Below are 20,033 nucleotides of genomic sequence, written 5' to 3'. Positions count from 1 at the left end.
AAATAGAGGAAATATGTCCCATTAAAGGTAGGATAAGTTGTTTATATATTTCATAAAAACCTGGTATTTAAAAAGGGAATATACACTTAAGAGATCTACAGTAATGATGCTGGAAGGGGAGTAGTCCTTAACTTTTTTTGACAGCCCATTTTCTATCACTTACCAAACTTCAATGATTGATATAGAAGAAAACAAGGGCAAAAATAGAAGTCCCCCCCACCATCACCACCTCCATCACACATTAACACACACACAAACACTACTTCCTGAATCCTCATCACCATCATCATTTTCATCATTACATGAAATATGACCGAGAGCAGAATCCCACAATGCCGTGCAAATGTCGACGAGCGTTAGCATCAGGGAGACACAAGAGATATGCATGCATCATCTGGCCAGGAGAACATCACTTGTGGGGAGACTGCCAGGGGCTCTGAGGAGGAGAAGGAGAGAGGTGGCAAGGAGAGGGAAGGGGAAAGAATCACAGAGGGAGAGAAGAGAGTATGGAGACTGGAATTGAGAGGAGAGTGAGAAGAGAATGAGGTATGCTATTAAAGAAGAGAGGGGGATAAAAGGACTGGTTTGTTTTGGCATGGTGCAGTCAGGAAAAATAATACAAAGAGGCAATCAGAGAAAATGGACGCATTGCATAATCTCCAAAGATTTAAGCATAATGCATAATCTCTGCAGGTTTTAACAATACTCCATGTGGCCTAATTCTTAGCCAATTAAAAACTATGCAGCTTTGGATTTTTTCTGCTTTTATGATTATAGATTTAACAAGAGAGTGCCTCATAATGTAGAAGGGAATTTTAAATTACTGGTGAAGACTTTTAAAGGAGGGTGGAGGTGGGGTGGGGGTCTTCTCAGGGCTGACAGCTGGGGTCCCCACACAGCCTCTCTGTGCCTTTTGACATACTTTAATGCCCTTCACTGACCAGATTAAAGCTCAAATGACGAACGCACAAAAGCTGGAAACATCTGTTCTGGAACATGCCGTCCGTCATCCCTACACTGAGCCATGCTGGTCACTCTTCAGTTGCTGTCCCCGTGCAGACAGCATCTGTAGCAACAGACTAGTGCACATTAACTACTGGAGCATGAGGCCATGCTAACCCACTAACCTGGGAACCACCATATTTTTATTCACCAACACCTTTGCACAAAAAATACATTTTTTTTTTTTTGCCTTTTCTCCATCTTGTTGATGCAGTAGATATTATCAAATGGTCATTTAGTTTTTGTTTGTTTTGATCCTGGAATGGTCTATCTAACAGAAACAAGAATATTAATGTACAAGTATTCAATACTGAAATATAATTTGCGCCGACACTAGTGAACATAACTATACTTGAGGACCTTATGAGCAGCTCATTTGCACAATATTTAAATGTTTTCACACCATCATTCATTTCAAGAGAGTGAGTAATTCCTTAGATAAACACATGCAACACTTTCTAACAAGGTGTGAGGAATTTACACGGATTGCTGTAAACATTTTCATATCATATGTGAAACCCTTGCATTATGTTGCACATTGTATACTTTAAATACCCTGGAGACTTTGTTACGGGGAGAATTAGGAGAGAACATGTTTTTTAGGAAACACCGAGATTACCTGACCGATGATGAGGACTGGTATATCAGCAGATCAGATTCTGTAGAGCATTTTTCCTGGATCATTGTGTAAAAGGGTTTCAGTATTGGAGAGAAGACATCTCGGACCCATGCCACTCCTTTTCATCAGGAGGATAGTGTGCACTACTTCAATGAACAAGGGGAACGTAAGGGTAGCTGGGTGCAGAGTAGTTAGGTAATACAAATAAATACATAAGCAGCATTGCATTGTATATATTTTTATATATATTTTGAAATTATACTTGTATGTTCATAACTTCAGGCTGCAGTTTATTAAAGAAAAAATATAGTCCAAAAATCTATAAAGATATATTAAGGTGATGTAGCGGAACATTTTGCATGCAGTGAATCTAGCAGATGGTTGGTGGGCTACTTTGCAGCTTTTTGAACAACTTATTTTCTACTAATTGTTTACAGCTGTTAACCTGTGGCTATTTGCAACCACAGGTGTTAAATATATTTAAATTAAATAAATAAACTCTCTGCCTAAAGCAACTTTTAAAAACTAAATAATACAGTGGATTTATCCAAAAAAGCCGAAATATTGCAACAAACACAAAGAACAGTACTACCCAATCTCTTGGGTATCCTTGTTGATACGATTAGTCCATACACCAGACTCTGTTTCCAATCATAATACTTCCTTTTATTTGTCATGCCACCACTAGTGGCTACAAAACATCTCTATCTGACTCTTCACTTCACTCATCAACATATCTATTCTGCCTGGGTTAAAATATCTGTTTTTGCTCTTCTCCCTCCCTATGGTTACAATTGGTACACATTTTATAATCCACTGGCTCATTGAAATAAACTACAGCATTCATATGGTGAGTTGTTGCCACATCTATGCTCAGCTCCTCCCTCCTGACATTCCTACGGAGCTATGAGACAGCATACCAACCTGGGTTATTGGATCTCCGAATCTATTGGGTATTACCTCAGATAGGGACCCTGTGAGATCCACATGGCTGGGTGAACTGAATTCACCCAAAAGTTAACTGATTTTTACATATTATTTCAGTTTAGTATGGGAAAAAAAGTCAGAATTCTGAGAAAAAAGTCAGAATTCTGACTTTTTTTCCCATACTAAACTGAAATAATATGTAAAAATCTGTTAACTTTTTTATTTTTTCCACTGGCCCTAATCCTCTTCCGTACATTTACTCTATTAACCCTAAATAAAAAAAAAAAAACAGAAAAAAAGAAATACAATCTTAGTGGTCCTATGCGTAATTTATTTTAAGCAAGAATCCAACCTTTTATTAAAGGCTTCAAACTTTTTAATGAAAACTAAATACGGAGTCATTGAGTAAAAAAAAAAAAAAAAGGTTTGGGAAGAATCAAATTGTGAAAATATAAATAACATAAAGCAAAACTTGGCCAGATAATGTTTGTGGAGCACAGTATCAGGTTTCAGGTGTTGCCTTTGTATCTAAATTCTACAGATGTCTATACATTCCAGGATCTGTGAGATTTTTCAAAAAAAAAAAAAAACATGTCTCAACTTGATCCCAAGTATCACAGCAGACCTTAAGAGATGTAACAGTCTATACCTTCATAGGTCATGGCTGTTTCGACAGTAAAAGAGACACCAATACAATATGTGTCAGGGGGTCATAAAGTACGTCTGTTGGTGTATTTCCTTTAAATATAGCTCAAAAACCGATGTGTCAAAGGTAAAAATAAAACTATGTAAAAATATATATATTTTTTTAATATGACGTATTCCCCCTACAAAAACTATAACAAACACTGTCATCTTTTTATAGCGAAGTATCTTAAATTACCCATGAAATTAAGCTGCCCTGGTCAGCTCATGACAAGTGTACACAATCACTTCGATTTTACAAAAAGGGATTTGTCTTGCTGACATGGGGATTTAGGTCTACTTAAAGCATGCAGTAAATGACAAAGTACAAATTCATAATCCAGAAGTTGCCACTATAATCCAGCACCTGAGAAACTAATTACAATTGTAAATTTTCTGAATTTACCATTGCTTTATGTGAATTCAAATAAAGCAATAGTGTGAAGTTATAGGGGGCCTGATTGAATGACCCATTATTGTGAGATAAAAGAAAGCAATGTTAAAAAATAGGAAATAAGAAAAAGCATAAGGAATAATCTTCCCAAAGCCACATTCTTTTTCATCGAACGCGATAGTTGTATTAGCAGCCAGGATACAACCCTACCTGATCGACTCTCCGGTTCACAACAGCCTTCTGTTCTCATACAACTGCACTTGAAAATTGGTCAATAAATTATCTAGCAACTAAAAAGTTACCAGGATGTTGTTTTATTAAATTTTGGCCAAAACAAACCGAATAAGACCTTCAGTTCCTATTCTATACCCAACTTTACTGACCAGGTAGAAATTTCAAAAAATGATGATCAGTTGTCATGATCTATCAATGTTGGTTGGAAAACAGAAAAGCGAGAAGGGAAGCAAACTGGCTCAGCTTCGAAAGCCATCAGAATTGTGTTTTCCCTTCTCGGCTGCCAACGTTGAGTTATCCAATCTCTGAAACAAAGACTGAGCAGACTAAAACAGCATCCATCTCATTTTATATCCTTAAACTTCTTGCAGGCTCTTCTCCAATGCTAAATGGCAGTACTGCTCACATGTACAACACTTCCCCTTTTTCCAGTCGAAAAGACTTCCTTTTTTTTCAGTTGCCAAGACTTCTCCTTTTTTCAGCTGCCGAGGTTTCTCCTTTTTTCAGTTGCCAAGACTCGCATGCTAGTGATTCATAACCATCATGAGACAATACAGCCTCCACCCTCTTAACACAAAAATGGCAAGCGAAACCCTGGATCCCCTTTTTCTCTAGCAGCACAGTGTTTCTGTACAAAAGTCGTTTCACACTGTCCACTAATGCCAGATTTATACTTCGAAACTAGGTCGTCGGCATAGGTGTCGCAGTGAACAAAAAGACGTCTCCGCCCCCTCCGCAGAAGCTCTGCTGCACCTCTCCCAAATTGTAGGTCACCGCAGACAGTGCCGCAGACAGGAGGCCGTCTTGTTTTGCTTTTATGACTGAAATTGTGGAAAACAACTTCTGAAGGTGGACCAGCTAAAAGAGCGAGCTGCGCGAGAACGTTGGGACCCTTTTTAACCACCTAGATCCCCGCTCATTTTTGCCGTCATGTCCCTCCGTTGGCGGACAAACTTGCATACATATGAATATTTGTAATCAACTTGAAAAACAGAACATGCAGAAAGACCATAGGCCAGGGATCAAACCCCCGACCTCCTTGCTACAAGGCACCAGTGCTACAAACCGCACCAACATGCAGCCCACTGTTTTACCCTACATCAGATTGCATATGTGGGGCTTTATCTCACAGTGTTACTATTTCATGGATTTTGGTAATGACTGAAACATATCCTTTTCACAACAATACTATTTACATGGATCTTTCGTGTTTATATCATGTTGTTTATATCATGATGTTTATATCATGGTGTGCTGCCTTTAGGGAGGCAGCGCAACAAAAACAAGCTTTTTAAAAAATGAAGGACCTCTGTGGACAAAGAAAAAATTGGCCAGATATTGTTTGTGGAGCACAGTATCAGGTTTCAGGTATCTAAATTCCACAGATGTCTATACATTCCAGGATCTGTGAGATTTTTCAAAAAAAAAAAAAAAAAAAACATGTCTCAACTTTTAATTTTCCACATCTCAGTATATGACATAAGCAATTAGTAGAATAAGTCATGATCCAAAATATCACAGTAGACATCAAGGGGTGTAAAAGCCTATACCTTCTTAGTTCATGGCTGTTTCGACAGTATAAGAAGACACCAAGACAATATCTGTCAGGGGGTCATAAAGTACGTCTGTTGGTGTATTTCCTTTAAACATAGCTCAAAAACGGATGTGTTGAAGGTAAAAATAAAACTATGTAAAGAGGTTTTTTTGAATATGAAGTATTCATCGTACAAAAAATATAATTACAAACATGATCATCTTTTTATAGTGAAGTATTTTAAATTATCCATGAAATTAAGCTGCCTTGGTCAGCTCATGACAAGTGTACACAATCGTTTTGATTTTACAAAAAGGGATTTGTCTTGCTGACATGGGGATTTACTGTAGGTCTACTTAAAGCATGCAGTAAATGACAAAGTACAAATTTATATTCCAGAAGTTGCCACTATAATCCAGCACCTGAGAAACTAATTACAATTGTAAATGTTCTGAATTTGAATTGCTTTATGTGAATTCACATAAAGCAATAGTTTGAACAAGTTATAGGGGGGCACAGACGTAAAAACCTGATTGAATGACCCATTATTGTGAGATAAAAGAAATTAATGTTGAAAAATAAGAAATAAGAAAAAGCATAAGGAATAATCCTAAATGAACCCATGCAGACAATAAAATGCGAGTATAGAAAGTTAAAAGCATGGATGCTCTTGCTGGCGAGCCATCCAACTATTTTCTTATGCAGACCTTTAACATAGCTCCTCTGAAGTTACCCATCCATGTAGCAACAGCAGGAATTTCTTACATTCACAAAAGTCAACATGGAACAAGGGCTGCTTTTTACATCGATTAACAAAAAACTGGCACACATCAGGATGCAGAAGGCAGTCACTGAGCAGATAGCCCTACTTTGTCTAGTGTTGAACATTTATTTATTAAATAACCTATTCCAGGTAAAAGGCATGAGGAACAGTTCCTTGAGTGCATAGGTTTGGGGGTGCAGGGGATTTCATGAATTAATCAGACTTCTGGATATTCTAGGACCTTTTTACTCACTCAGGTGTGCATCAAGGAAGACTGATGACACTTTATGCTGCACAGTAACCATCACTCTCCACTTTTTGTGAATCACAGAATAGCTAAGAGTGGTTGGGGATTCCTGTAAGGACTTGGGTGATGGAGTTGAATGAATGGACAAACGGAAGTCTTAGCAGTCACTTAGCTGTTATAGCAGCGATTTGGCCTACATTGGGTGAATAGGTGGGTAAACTGCATAAATAATGAACTATCTACAAAGTCCGTCTTGTTAGTTGGAGTTGTTTTTCACTCTCTCCATGAATCCCAGACAAGTGAAAGAATATGAAAGTCATGCTGAACTGACTTTAGGCCCAGATCATGCCAATTCCAACGTTTGTATATACCTGAGGATACCGTCAAACTTATGTGCTTGTTGTGTGTAGATAGTTGGAAAGTGACAGCCTACTGGATATTGGTTAGATACACATAATCCCAATGATGTGAGGAAAAGTTGTAGAAAAGTAGTAGATTTTATCCATCTTTTGTAGTGCACCAATTGGATTGACAGCAAAACAGAAAACAACACATTTCTCAAAAAAAATCTTCTAGCAATTGTGGCCTGGTAATTTCATCTTTTTTCTGTATAACTGGATTTTTCTAGAGGTCATTTAGCCTGCCCAAATTTCGGTTGAGAAACTCCACTCCAAAAACGTGTCCTTTTGACGGGAGTTATGAATTACAACTATACCTTTAAGGAAGGGTGAATGCCTCATTTGACAGTTTGCTAATGGAGTACTTTAAGCCAGTGCCAGCTCATTTAAAAATAGATGCAAAGCCATACTTCAAATTTAGATGTTCGAACATGACTGCATTAAATTATAGCCAATATTGTACTATGTATCGCATCCAACACATTTCATTTGAAAAGCACAGAGTAATGAATAATTTAGCATTCTGTCATATTGAAAATGGATTTTGTGGACCAGTCCTTGCCAAACTCAATTTATCAATCAGGATAAAACCCATTGCAGCTTTCTCTTTAAAAGGGAAGGAAGGGTCAAATAAATAAACCACAGATGCAGTTTATCCATAATAATCAGGTGTTTACAAAAGCATTTTCTAATACAGTTTTGCTTTAACACAAAACATAAGTGTTAAGCTTCTTGTAACTTCTTGCTATTTAAAGATTTTTCCCTTGAAGTGAGAAATCTGAAGCTGGCAGCTACAGTTTCCTCAACCTTTCCCTAAAGATTCTCTACCTGTACCTTCAGAACATAAAATGAATCTTTTCTCCCATGTATCGTCAGTCATATGCTGTGATGGTTTTATACAAGCAGCCTGAACCACTATGACCTTTACCCAGAGATTGTGCTTCCTTACAAAACATTGACTGTCAGTCTAATTTATGACTGAATTTTATGACTTTCGACACTTATTTCACCTGCTTGTTATTTTTTTTTATCAGTATCATATATTAAAATAAAAAATATCAGGTTTTTCATCATACATAGTGCATATAAGTCCACAATTGCCTGTAATATTAAAAACATTCCAAAATTGTAAAAGTTTTCCATCTTTTAATTGAACTAAACCTGCTCTAATCATTGAAATATATTTATTAAAAAATAAATAAATAAATACATTTGATTGGAGCAAGGACAAAAACTGGTGATGGATTAATGGAGCTGAATTAAATTCCTTTAATAATTCTAGTCAAATATGTGACAACTATTTCTTTCATTTCTCATTTGTACAAACTATAGTGTAGGATGAAATGAAAAAAAAAAAAGTATTTTTTTAAAAGTCCAGTTAAAGTTTGCAAAACAGCATTTGTATTTAGAAAGAAGCATGTGGGCAAATATAGTATTTTCTGAAACAATAAAGACTTAACTGCTCTTCTAAAGGATAGTGATGGCAAGCTAATGGTTTATTTGGGAAATTTGTAACTGTGAAATTATTTAATGAATATATCCATGTGAACAAATATTAGTCATCGTTTTAAATTTTCATGGACATTATGAAGAGAAATAGACAAAATGCATTCACTTACATAATTATTTTCAATTATTTATATTGTTATACCAAATAGTACATATGATTTTAATATCTAAATAATTATTAATCATATTAACAATGAATTTTATACTGCAACAAAAGAAAAATACATATCTGGGTAATAAGCCTAGAAAAGCATGTCAGACATCAGCTGTTTCTTGAAATAATTGGTTATTGAAATCCAATACTGGCCACAGTAGCCAACAACTGATCTAGGCAATCCTTTCATCGAATTATATTTTCTCAGGGGAAAACTGATGGTCTTTTGGGAATTTCTAGCTAGCACATTTGTGATGGATAATGGATAGAGGTTATCCATGTAAAGACTTCCTGTTCTTTGTGCTTGTCAATATTTGAATACAAACATTTTCTTCAAAGCTAATGAAAAGCACATTGTTGTCAGTTGCTGAGGCATGAGATCCTTATTCAGCCCTATTGTTTTTTTTTGCTCTGAAACTTTGTGATTATGCAGCAACATCTAGTCTTTCTTAGGAATGTAATAAAATACAAGCAACACATTTATCTAATACATGTACACATATTGAGGGGGATTCATATCAGTTCAATCAAACCTTAAAAAAAGATACAATCTTGAGATACAAAATAAGAAACTAACCTTAAAATGAATACTATTATAGTAAAAATATATGTTTAATCATATATTTTGCACACATAATACATTAAAAACTTTTACTATCCACTAAAAATATAAACTCTAAATTGATAAAGTTGAAGATATAATGAAATGTAGTTGTTTGCCTATATGAAGATCTAAAGTAGAAAAAAATAATAATAATTTGAAAACACAAAGAGTTTCAACTAGATTTAAACCTCTTAAAATGAGATGCAAAAGGAATAGCCAGAGTGCCTGGAATTTTCTTAGGCAGTATATAAAAAAGTAACTCTACCTGATATTGTGCACCACACATTGTGCACTACACGTCAGAGACCTGAAAATGCTTCTACTTTTTACACAATATTACATGGAAATACTCGATAATTGAAGTATATTTACTACTGTAACAAACACCAGAAAAAAAATAAAACATGGAAAATAAAAGAGCCCACAATTGCTCTTCTTCAGGTAACACTGCTATAAAACATTAGCTGACAAGCTAAAAGAGGCATACCTGTAAATAAGAAGAATGCAGGATAGCTACCTAAATAAATAGCCCAATTAATTATTGTTAAAATGATGCTGAGTAAGGTTGTGCTTCAAAAAGTAACACAATTTCAATAGACTATTACTAAACCATCACCTTTTAAAAACGATCTACTGTATGGTTGGCTATTCTACTTTTTTGCTGAATCGAACCAAAAGAAGTCTTATAAATTAGACCATTATAACTATATTAATAAATGTGAATCCTATTATTTTTGTAGCTGTAGGAATAGTTTGCTTTATTTAATATTGATAAATGAGTACATTTTAAATTTACATCTTTCCGTAGAAGCTGGGAATTGCTGTTTTCTGGCTGTTTGGTCCATGCAGTAAAAGTGCCCTTTTTTATAAATACAAGAAAGAAAGATTGGCTTATTTAGAAAATACATGTAAAGAAAATCTGGACACTTAAGTTCTGAACACTGACGGATACTTATAGACATCTTATTAAGGTAGCACTGTTCGCTTAATATGATGGAACTTCAATTGAAACGCTGTTTCCAATACAAACAAATAGATCAAGTCATACATTTGTCTTACTAGAGTCTGTTAATACCTAATCCAGGGAAACTGTGGTATTTTTAAATATTTGTTTATCATTAGAATCTCATATTGACTCATGCTTGTTGTGTATATGAAATAAACAAATAAAAGAAATAACACTGTTACATTAAAAAGTAATGGAAACATTTGTACATATGTCTGGAAAACACCCGGGGATCCTGCAATCATACAGCTGCTTTTTAAAAACTATCAAAACCAATGTTAACAGCTATAACAACCTTCAGCAGAATACATGCAGTTTGTGTGCTCCTTCACGCCAGACATATGCTTCTTCCAACCAACTGTAAGAAAGTGCACCAGAGCTCTTAAAGGTGTTTGCATGGTCCAATTAACACCAGATGCTAGCCCTCAGCTAACTTACCGAATCTAAAAATGCACAGACCTCCAAGGAGAGAGCATGGTCCAGTTAGCACCAGATGCTAGCTGCTTTTTTCACTGTCTTCAACAAAACAGGGAACAAAATGCTCAAGTTAGTTCTGCTTCCATACCTTGGACACCTCTGTGTGGACTCTGACATACTGAGAAAAAAAAGGAGATTTCTTGAAAATCCAAGTCTAAGGTGTGCATGAAACATTAAGTGTTACAGGAATCTTCAAATTAAATAAAGAAAAATATATGATACACAATGAGACATGTATATTAAACAAAAACAGCAATTAAACCAAAAATAGAACAACAAGATGAAAAGGTATTCAATAAAATCTGAACCCCTGCCAAGAACCTAAACTGAAAAAAAGAGTTATGCCAACAATATGTCTTCCATTGTCATCGTATATCTCATCGCAAGGTTCTGAAGTTCTTTTTGCCAATATTTGCTTAAGTTTGTGTCAGTCTTAAAAACAGCTACAAGCTACTTTAGTACGAAGGAGTTCAGTTCTGTGAAAATGAAAGCTGTAGGGCATTTAAGCTTTTTCTTAGCTGTCTAATCACATGAGTTCAGGAGTTGGCCTTCCTAACTGCACTGTCAACAGCAGAAACTGAGAACAGGGTTGGCAGAGCTGAGCACCCAGAGCCATATGATTTAATCATAAACAGCAAGCTCATGGGTACATTAGTGCAAACTTCTGGGTAATTCTTTAGGGCTTCTAAGTAAGGTTCCTGATTTTCATCCTGCTTCTCTTTCAAAGATTGTACATAGATGCTATAAGCAGTTGAACAGATTAATTTTAAATAATAGCGTGTTTTTCTTTTATAATGTCTGAAAACACATGATCTTTCTATTTAGATGTAAAGACGAGCGCTAAATCATCTGCAGAATACAAATGCACAACATGAGATTTTCGTATATTAAATATTGTTCAAAACTGCTACTTCGCCTACAGCTCCCTTCAGCACATCACTGTTTATTTCTTACTGTCCTTTTCTTAATAGTTACAGGGAGCTGCTCTAATTCCATCATCAGCCCCTCGCTGTGGTGATTAGTGCCAGTCCACTGGTGGCCTCGAGGTTACATAGATCTTTATGCCACCGAGCTTTTAGCTCAGACACAGAGCTCAGCTGTAGTTTTTGACTTGGTGATCTTAAGGATGTGATAAAAACTGCAGGTGACTTCTGATTGGTGAAAGCCAAGATCTGCGTGTGAAAATCAAGTGGCAAGCCAGAATAAAAAACACAAGTTTTTTTTATCAAGATAAGCAACAAGACCTTCAAATCATAAACAGACATGGCCTCATTTCTCTGTGAAATGGTTGATGTTATCATTTGCATTGAATACGGAGCCAATGTGACTGCTCAGGAAATCGAATTTGAACAGAGGTGGAAATACTTGAGGTTTGGACGCTTTTCATGGCCCATGACCCAATATTGTAAATATGTGACTGTAAAGATCAATTTTTGATTCTCTTTGGTGTCTTTATGTTGCTTTACTTATTTCCATGATAAAAGAAAGAAAGGGTAGAAGGGTTTATGCATTCGTTTTCATCTAACGCAAGCCTTGTAATACATTTCCCCTGAAAATCCATCATTCTACATGTGCAGCATACTAAAAGATTTAATAGAGATTAAATAAGCATGCACAGAGAATAAAAATATGTTGATGTTGTCCCCTGTTGGTTAAGCACGACTAATAACTGAGGAAAGCCACAGGCATCAAAACTGAGTAAAATATGTAGTAGGATTATAAAAATAGTACAGGATGAAAAAATATGATACAGTATGTCAAATTCGCCAAATAAAGAAAAAAACATATCTTAAAGAGAAAATAAAATAACACCATATCTAATTTAGTTTTAATATTTATATTTTCAACTACATGCTGGTCAATCCTTTAAGTACCAGAAAATATGATGGAGTTTGTGGTTAAAAGGGGATGAAATACGAAAATCTTCAATGTTTAATGAACACTGTTTTAAGACACGTTATAAAACATAATTATCATATATATTCATATTTTTATAATGACATGGAGTCTGTGTAATTGCCTCTACTAGCAATCAAGTATAAAAGAATATTTTTGTAGAAAGTGCCTAATTAATAGGAAACAAATGTTCTGAGGTATGTTATTTGTTTTGCCAAGCTGCCTGCTGTAGATTTGTCTGTCATGTTTCGCATAATTTACATATTTTAAGCTCTGCTGCCACCTTAAACAGCTCAAGTGTTTTGCATCAGATGGAGTGAATAATGCCTTGTCAAATTTTTCAGTCAGACCCAATCTCAAGAAATGCATGACAAGCCACCAAAATTGAGCTTGTACAGCGGAAATGCTCCCAGGGGAACAGCACCCCTCTAGTTTTGCTACATTTTCTGAACCAATGGTTGAGACGCAGTGCCACAGCCCATTAGAAAATTTGCAGATGTGTGCGAACTGTTAAAGAAACAGATCTCTCATCCCCACAGCTATTTCTTCTGCCCGTGTCCTCCTATCCCATTTTGGCCGCAGGATGAGAGGCAAGAACCTGCAGCCACCTGAGATGTCAGAGGATTCTGCATCTCTGTAAATATAATATTTTGCTCAAAAAAGGGGTGAAATTATACTGATTGGTTTTGTGTAGACAGAGCTACTACAATTGAAACAAAGGCAGCTTACTTCACTCTTTATGAAAATTATACATCTAATAATGTTACGTTTTGCAGCAATATTTAATTTCATCATTTAAAACATGAGATCTTAAAAAAAGACATGAAGAATCTAATTAATCAGATGTTTAAGCATTTGGCAGGGAAGCATCTAGAGTGCTCTCCTCCTTTTCACCTGCAGAGGGCTTTGCTTCCCCTTTAGATGCCGAAGATTGCCTGGGAACAGTCTCAGAGGAGCATCCATTCACACAGAGCTCTTGTTTCTATCGGCGTGGTACAGCATCAACCCCCCACAGGCCAACAGCACCGTCCGGTACGGCTGGACGCAACTAAGACCCTTCAGAATGATGGCGCAGTAGTTACATATTGCCTTTTTTGAAGAGAGTTCCAGTGGGAGATTATTCATTTTGTTTTCCAACGAGCGGAGGTTGGAGAGCAGGATTGATTGAAGCAGTGGTCTGTGGGGATCTCTCTTTAGCTTCTCAGTTAGCCAATTCTGTAGACCCGCTTACTCCGTCTTGCGTATCTCTTCCTCCACCGTTAATTTCCTCGGTTTTCTTGTTGACATCCGTCCGTAGCACTCCGCAGCTCCGCGTCAAAAATGTCAGTATTTAAAACATTTTGAGACTGTAGCTCCAGCAGGCGTTGGTGATTATAGTTGCGGGTTTGATGTCTAGTTTGTATCATTTTAAGCGGCATATTTTGTCGAGAGGAGCTGCTCTTGGCCGCTGCCTTGGAGCTCCGCCATGCTAACCAAACAGACCAAAAGGGGACTCTGTTCTGGAAGATATGTCCAACAGCTGTTTGTGTATTTTTGAATTAAGTGCCAGTGTCAGTGCCCCCTCCTTCCCGAAAGTTCTCTACGCCCGTAATTTTGTATTTCACTTATAGAGGCAGCAAAGTATGCAGTATGCACCTAGTCAGCAGGAAATTTCCATAAGAAGAAGTGGTCTCTGCTGGCATTATGACTGCAAGTTATATTTACAAATTGTTTAAGTTCTCTCGCTGCTGCAAGTACAACTTACTACAGATTCAAACATAATTTACTTGTCCAGCAGAAGTGTTGTGAGCAGTTTTTGGGCCCATTTGCTCCTACAGGGCACGCCATCTCTGAAAAGAATCTCCTAAACACACACTTAGCCAGCTTGTTCTCTCCCACCTTCTCTCCTCTTTTCAACTACATCGAAAAAAGGCTTTCTTTTCCAGTTAGGTTTGTCAGGATTATTTTGGCCATTGATGCTCCAGTTTACACAAAAGAATGAACAAATAGCTCAAAAAAAGCAGCAACAGCAAACAGGCGCAGGGGTTCTTCTGCATGCTTTGGCATAATGGCCGACCGCTAGCCAAACAGCGTATGAGTAACGCTTGGAGCCTACGTAAATAAGTACTGGAGGCACGTACGCAAAATGTTTGACTGACAAACAAGTAGCCAATCCACTTTCAACAGTATTCAAAGTGAATTGGCTAAAGTTTTGTAGGCATCACCAAGGCCAGAGTTTGAGGATTTAAATTATTTGGAGGGGAACCATAAGTGCAAGAATGCCATCCATCAATTAAGTCATTTTAGATGAAAAATCTTTGTTCATACCTTGCAGAGGAGATATATTAGCCAATATCGGCAAGGCTAGAATTAGTTGAGCATTTGATCTTCTTGAAGAGTCCAATTCTATTTGCCATGGATCCCCCGGGAACAGGAAATCATGGCAGCAATTTTGAAAACTTCATAACCAACATAAATGTTTGTGTACTTCCAAACTGATCATTTTGGTCTACACTGAAATGGGTATGAATGGAGAAGTACAGTACTGTATCTGCTGTACCTTTGGTGATGGTTCATAAAAATAAAGACTGTTTTTGTTTTGAAGTTTAAGTGTAATCCTGTAGAGTTTTGTAACACTAACTGCCCTCTCCCACATACAGATGCGGTAACAGAAAATCTAATACTAATATTAGAAAGAAAGCATTGAAAATAGAAAATGCGTTTATGTGCGAATGTGCGTTTATCTTAAATATAAACTTTAGCTGGATGAAATCACACTCTGCAACCCAAAGCTTTGATGATTGAAAATCTGCAACAAAATCTGCAATTTGTGAATCACTACTATAGATAAGAGCTTATCCAGGTACTGTGGCAGCTCTGAACAGCTAAAGAAGAGCTAAGCATGTAAAAGCCGTCTGTCCAAGAGCAATCATTTATCCCTTAGAATCACGTCCCTCTCTAGACTGATTCTATGAACATATTTTTGGCCAGATGCGAGCCAAGGAATGGCTTCAGGGATTCTGCATGTGGCAGTACATCATCCTAGACTCACATCATTTCATCCTTTCAACAAACCAGACAGAGCTGCCCCAGGCCAGACATTAAGGCTTTATTTAATATCTACTCTTAGCTGATTTAGGTTTGGAACATCTTGTATCTCATTTTATGTATATTACTGCTGATGAAGGCATACCTCTCTTATAGTGTATAAAAAAAAAAATCCCATTCCTCATTAAACAATTAAACCTGAAAAAGAATTGCAAATGCTAATTTGAGCAACCCCATGCAAATTAGCTTTACTGTCTCCACAGAGAGTCAGTTAATCCCAACAAAATCATTCTGACACAGTCATTGTGTTCACAAATTCAACCTCTATTCAGTCATGGGAATCAGTGAAGCAGCCATAACATTTTCCCTCTTGAAACTGTAACGACAGTTTTGGGTCTCTGGTTTCTTTATGAGAGTGGTAGAATTATTCACAACCCTCAAACGGGATAGAACAGCTTAAGATATACAGAGTAAATGTGATATGAGTGTGGTTTAAATGGAGATTAGAGTGAGAGAGGGGTTGCTCTACTAGTAACCTGACCACCAAACACATTGTACAGATGCAGTTAAATTTACAACTCTGGCATGAATTCACAAAACAATAATAATAATTCACTGGTATAATATGAATTTGAACTAAAGATTTTTGAAAAGCCAAACCTTTAAATTGAGAATGTGTCTACATCTGCTTCTTTGAGTTTGGGAAAACAAAGGCAAATGATTTTCTTTCATTTTTTTTTTGTTAAAAAGCCTATTAAATCCCCAAACTTGAACATACTTTACTTTCCCCCTGCTAATTTATTGGCTTTGGATTTAGTATAAAGTCAGTAAAAACTCAGTACAAAAAAAAGCAAAAAAAAAAAGCAATAACACTGAATGCTAAGATATTTACCAAAAGATATTAGATAGTGTAGCAAAATGGTGCCTGTCTCTTATTTTGTTTCTTGTTCTGTCCACTTCTTTATTTACTAATAATGACACCAACATAGCCAGAGTAGATGACAAATAACCCACAGTAAAAAAAAAATACTTTTAAACATATATACATATATATATATTTTTTTTTTTCAAATATGTGGTATAATTCCAAAACCTTCAGAATATCTTCAGATAATGACTTGGTCATGTTTGTTCATTGATGAGCCAAGATACAAGGGGGAAAATATAATTTGGTAAATCTAAAACCTAACCAGTATGCATCTGGCCTCCAATTCCCAGTATGTGAGTACAGATCCACAGACATTCTTTGTTTTTATGTGCATGCATGTATATCAGTGTGTGCGTCCGAGCATGTGTGCATCTTGTTCATGGCAAGAAATCAGCTCAGTTTAGCACATAATGGAAATGTGAATAGCCCAGAGCGCCTTTCTCCCACACAGGGAGAGATCTGGCTGGGAGCTGGGTGCATCTTTCCAACTCCAAACAGTGAAAAGGAGTTAGCTGGGTTAAAACTCTGCCCCCTTCTTTGTTCCTCCCCGGAGGGGTTCACAGCTTTGCCCATACATTACTCAAACAGGTCATCCAAGCAGGTCTAGCCAGCAGCCTGAAAAACAGATTCGTACACGCACACACATATGCTCGGGTGTTGAGCATGCAAACATTCGCACTGGTAGGTTCAGCCAAAAAGGTGAGGTTTCGTGTATTATGATAGATGACACCTTCTATGGATCCTGTAGCACCACTGCCCCATATTGTCATGGTTAATTTAACAGGAACTCTACCATTTCCTGATGCAACATTTACACATTTTTATACACTTTATAAAAGGGTTCCTCACTCTAGACATCCTGTGGGACCATTTTTTCTGCAATACAACACTTACTCCTGACCAACTGTGGTAGAACCTTTTTGAAGGAAAGAAAATTATGTAAAAAGTCAAACTTACAAGCAACTTCTAATGATGCATTCCGGCTAACAGCCTCTCCCAGATAGTTACGGGCGATACACACATAGTTGCCATCGTCTGGTTTGCTCCTTCGTCCATGGACGATGCGTAGAAAGAAGAGGGACCCACTGGGTAATAGCATTCGGTGAGAACGGGGATTTTCACGGTCTGTCTCAACACGCTCTCCATCTTTGTACCATTCCACCATGGGAGTGGGGCGGCCTTCTGCTTTACAGTTGAGGGTGGCTGGCTCACCTTTAGATACAATAAGGTCAGAAGGGTGTTCAACGATGCGAGGGGGGGAATCTTCCTGACGAACACGGGACCCTAAACAGAAGAGAAGAGAGTAAAAGGTACTGTTTAAGCAGTAATTCTAGGGTTTTAATCCAATATAATGGCAACAATCAAACTATGCGTAGATTGAGGCAAGAAGTAATCTTTCACTAATATGAAGTTACAACTTACAAAAAGTAGCCAAAACAAAAAGAAAATTCATTCAGATATTTTCTGTGAACAAAAAGAGGATCGAAGAATAAAACTCCTCAGTGATTTTTATGCAATTCTTAAAAAGTAACTTTATCAATATCAGGTTTTTCTCAGTTGACAATGAGTGCTTCCATGTTTACTTTCACCGATAAGAGCTGAGAAGTCATTAGCTTTTCCTTTAACACATTCCATTAAAAGCTGACATCATCCAACATGTTGTCTCTGCACATTTTTTGCAGAATATGCTAAACCACAGGTTTCACTTTCTACTGTAATATGAGGGGATTAATAAAGTTTACCCCTCTTTTTCATCTCCTACCATTGCACTGTTTTCTTAATTTGGATTTTAATGCGACTTTCAGCTATTATTTCATAAAGATCACCTTAAAACAGGTTTGATCACAATTAAAATAATGACTCATAAGAGGATTTTTTATCTTCAGCAGAAAGAGAAGTAAGAATGTTGTTTGTTTACAGAGGTGACGAGTCTCCTTCAGAGGGTGTGAGCACATGATAAAATTTGCTCTTTGTGTAGGTGTGTGCGCAATCAAGCGAGAGTGTGATGTTTGAGCTGCTAAAGCAGAATTTTATACCGCAAAGTAATAAATAAGATATAAATACATGTTGACAAAAAGCATTCCATTAGCTTAGAACACAGGGTGAAGTAAGGTGATGAGCCTTGTTAAAAAAAAAAATGCTCCTACAATGTTGTTTAAAACACATTTTTCTTAGTTGTGTGATATCGTGCAGAAACAAACAGATTCTTCTGGAATACTAACTTTGTGCAATATGCTGTCTGCCCTGACACTTTTCAGACTGAAGCTGTCAGACTGTAGAATTTAAATTAGTTTATTAAAGTTGTTGGTGACACACTGGCTCAGCGGTTGGTAACTGTCAAGCAACAGCAGGCAGGTCTTGTGGGGTCCTGTCAGTCTTTTAGTTCTGTGATGGACTGGCACGGTGTTGGGGGAATTTGCCTGTTTTCTGAACGACTCATGCTCAACGCAGCCCTCTGACCCTGAATGTAAATGAGTGAGTACAGAGCAGACAGATTGACTTAAATCATATCTGGATGAGTAGCATATCTTTCACAAAAAGTAAGCAGAGTGAGGAAAAAAACAGCAAACAGCAATGACTTGGATCTTACAAATCTTCAGATGTATTATTGCTGCATGTAGAATGTTTTGTGGAACAGGGTGACTGCTCTACAGTAGTGACAGCTGGAGCCTTCTTGGGATAAGCTGCCTTTTTTCCAAGTTTGTGTTTAGCAGGAACTGTCCATGGTACTGAAGCAGAAAATCAAGGGCTCTCTGAAGAAAATAGACTTCCTTAGGGATTATAAGCAGGGGCATACTGATAAAAGTCAATATAAGGTGAGAGGAAATTTCTGAGGAATTCTATTTAGGTTTCCAACCTGGAGACGCATCAAACAATGTTTATAGTTTGATGAACATAAATGAAAAAAAGAATATTTGCAAAGGTAATTTCAGACCAATTGTGACTCAGTAACACAATATCACAATGCTCCTCTTATCACTCTATCAATCACTTAATGGTTTACTCACTAGAACATTCTACCAGACAGAACTGAATATGGATTAGTAGTGTAAACTTCAGATAGGTATCCTCTAAAAAGACATACCGTATATGGAAAGCAGTAAGCAGCTTTATCACCAAAAGAGAATTACACACCTATTCAGATGAAAATCTTGGAAAAAAGATGTGTAATCTATTTCGAGTTTATTCTGAATTCTTAATATTTTACTTGGGATTACTGTACTTGTGGATTAGGATGAGGCATTGAAAGCAAAAGGGCCAATCATAAGAAACAAACCTCAAAAAATAAATAAATGAATAAATAACAAAACAAAAACTCAAGTCTCAAAAAGATGAGAGTGCTGATCAGTCAAAATAACAACAACATGTGCTGATTAGGCTTAACATTATGACCACCATGAGCAGCCTTACTGCGCTCCCGCTTTGAAGCAGCAAGTTCTATCTACAATAGCTCAACACTTAATGTGTTCTACCCTTCACATTTGCATTAACAAACGCTGTTAATGAGACTCCACCCTTCATTTTGGACAGACAGACAGATAGATAGATAGATAGATAGATAGATAGATAGATAGATAGATAGATAGATAGATAGATAGATAGATAGATAGATAGATAGATAGATAGATA

General features: G+C 36.8%; 1 protein-coding gene across 1 annotated transcript in view; it reads right to left on the bottom strand.

Annotated features, from left to right (window-relative positions):
• The window catches only part of LOC107082566 (roundabout homolog 2-like), a 117,232-nt gene that overhangs the window by 94,990 nt on the left and 2,209 nt on the right, over nt 1-20,033 (bottom strand). Inside the window, exon 2 of the mRNA XM_015371321.1 lies at nt 17,361-17,687. Coding sequence (XP_015226807.1) covers nt 17,361-17,687 — 327 coding nt within the window. The remainder of the gene's footprint in view (nt 1-17,360; nt 17,688-20,033) is intronic.

The sequence above is a fragment of the Cyprinodon variegatus genome, unplaced genomic scaffold, assembly GCF_000732505.1.
Source record: "Cyprinodon variegatus isolate N-32 unplaced genomic scaffold, C_variegatus-1.0 Scaffold56, whole genome shotgun sequence".
NCBI lineage: Eukaryota > Metazoa > Chordata > Actinopteri > Cyprinodontiformes > Cyprinodontidae > Cyprinodon > Cyprinodon variegatus.
This window is presented reverse-complemented; position numbering and strand designations above follow the sequence as displayed.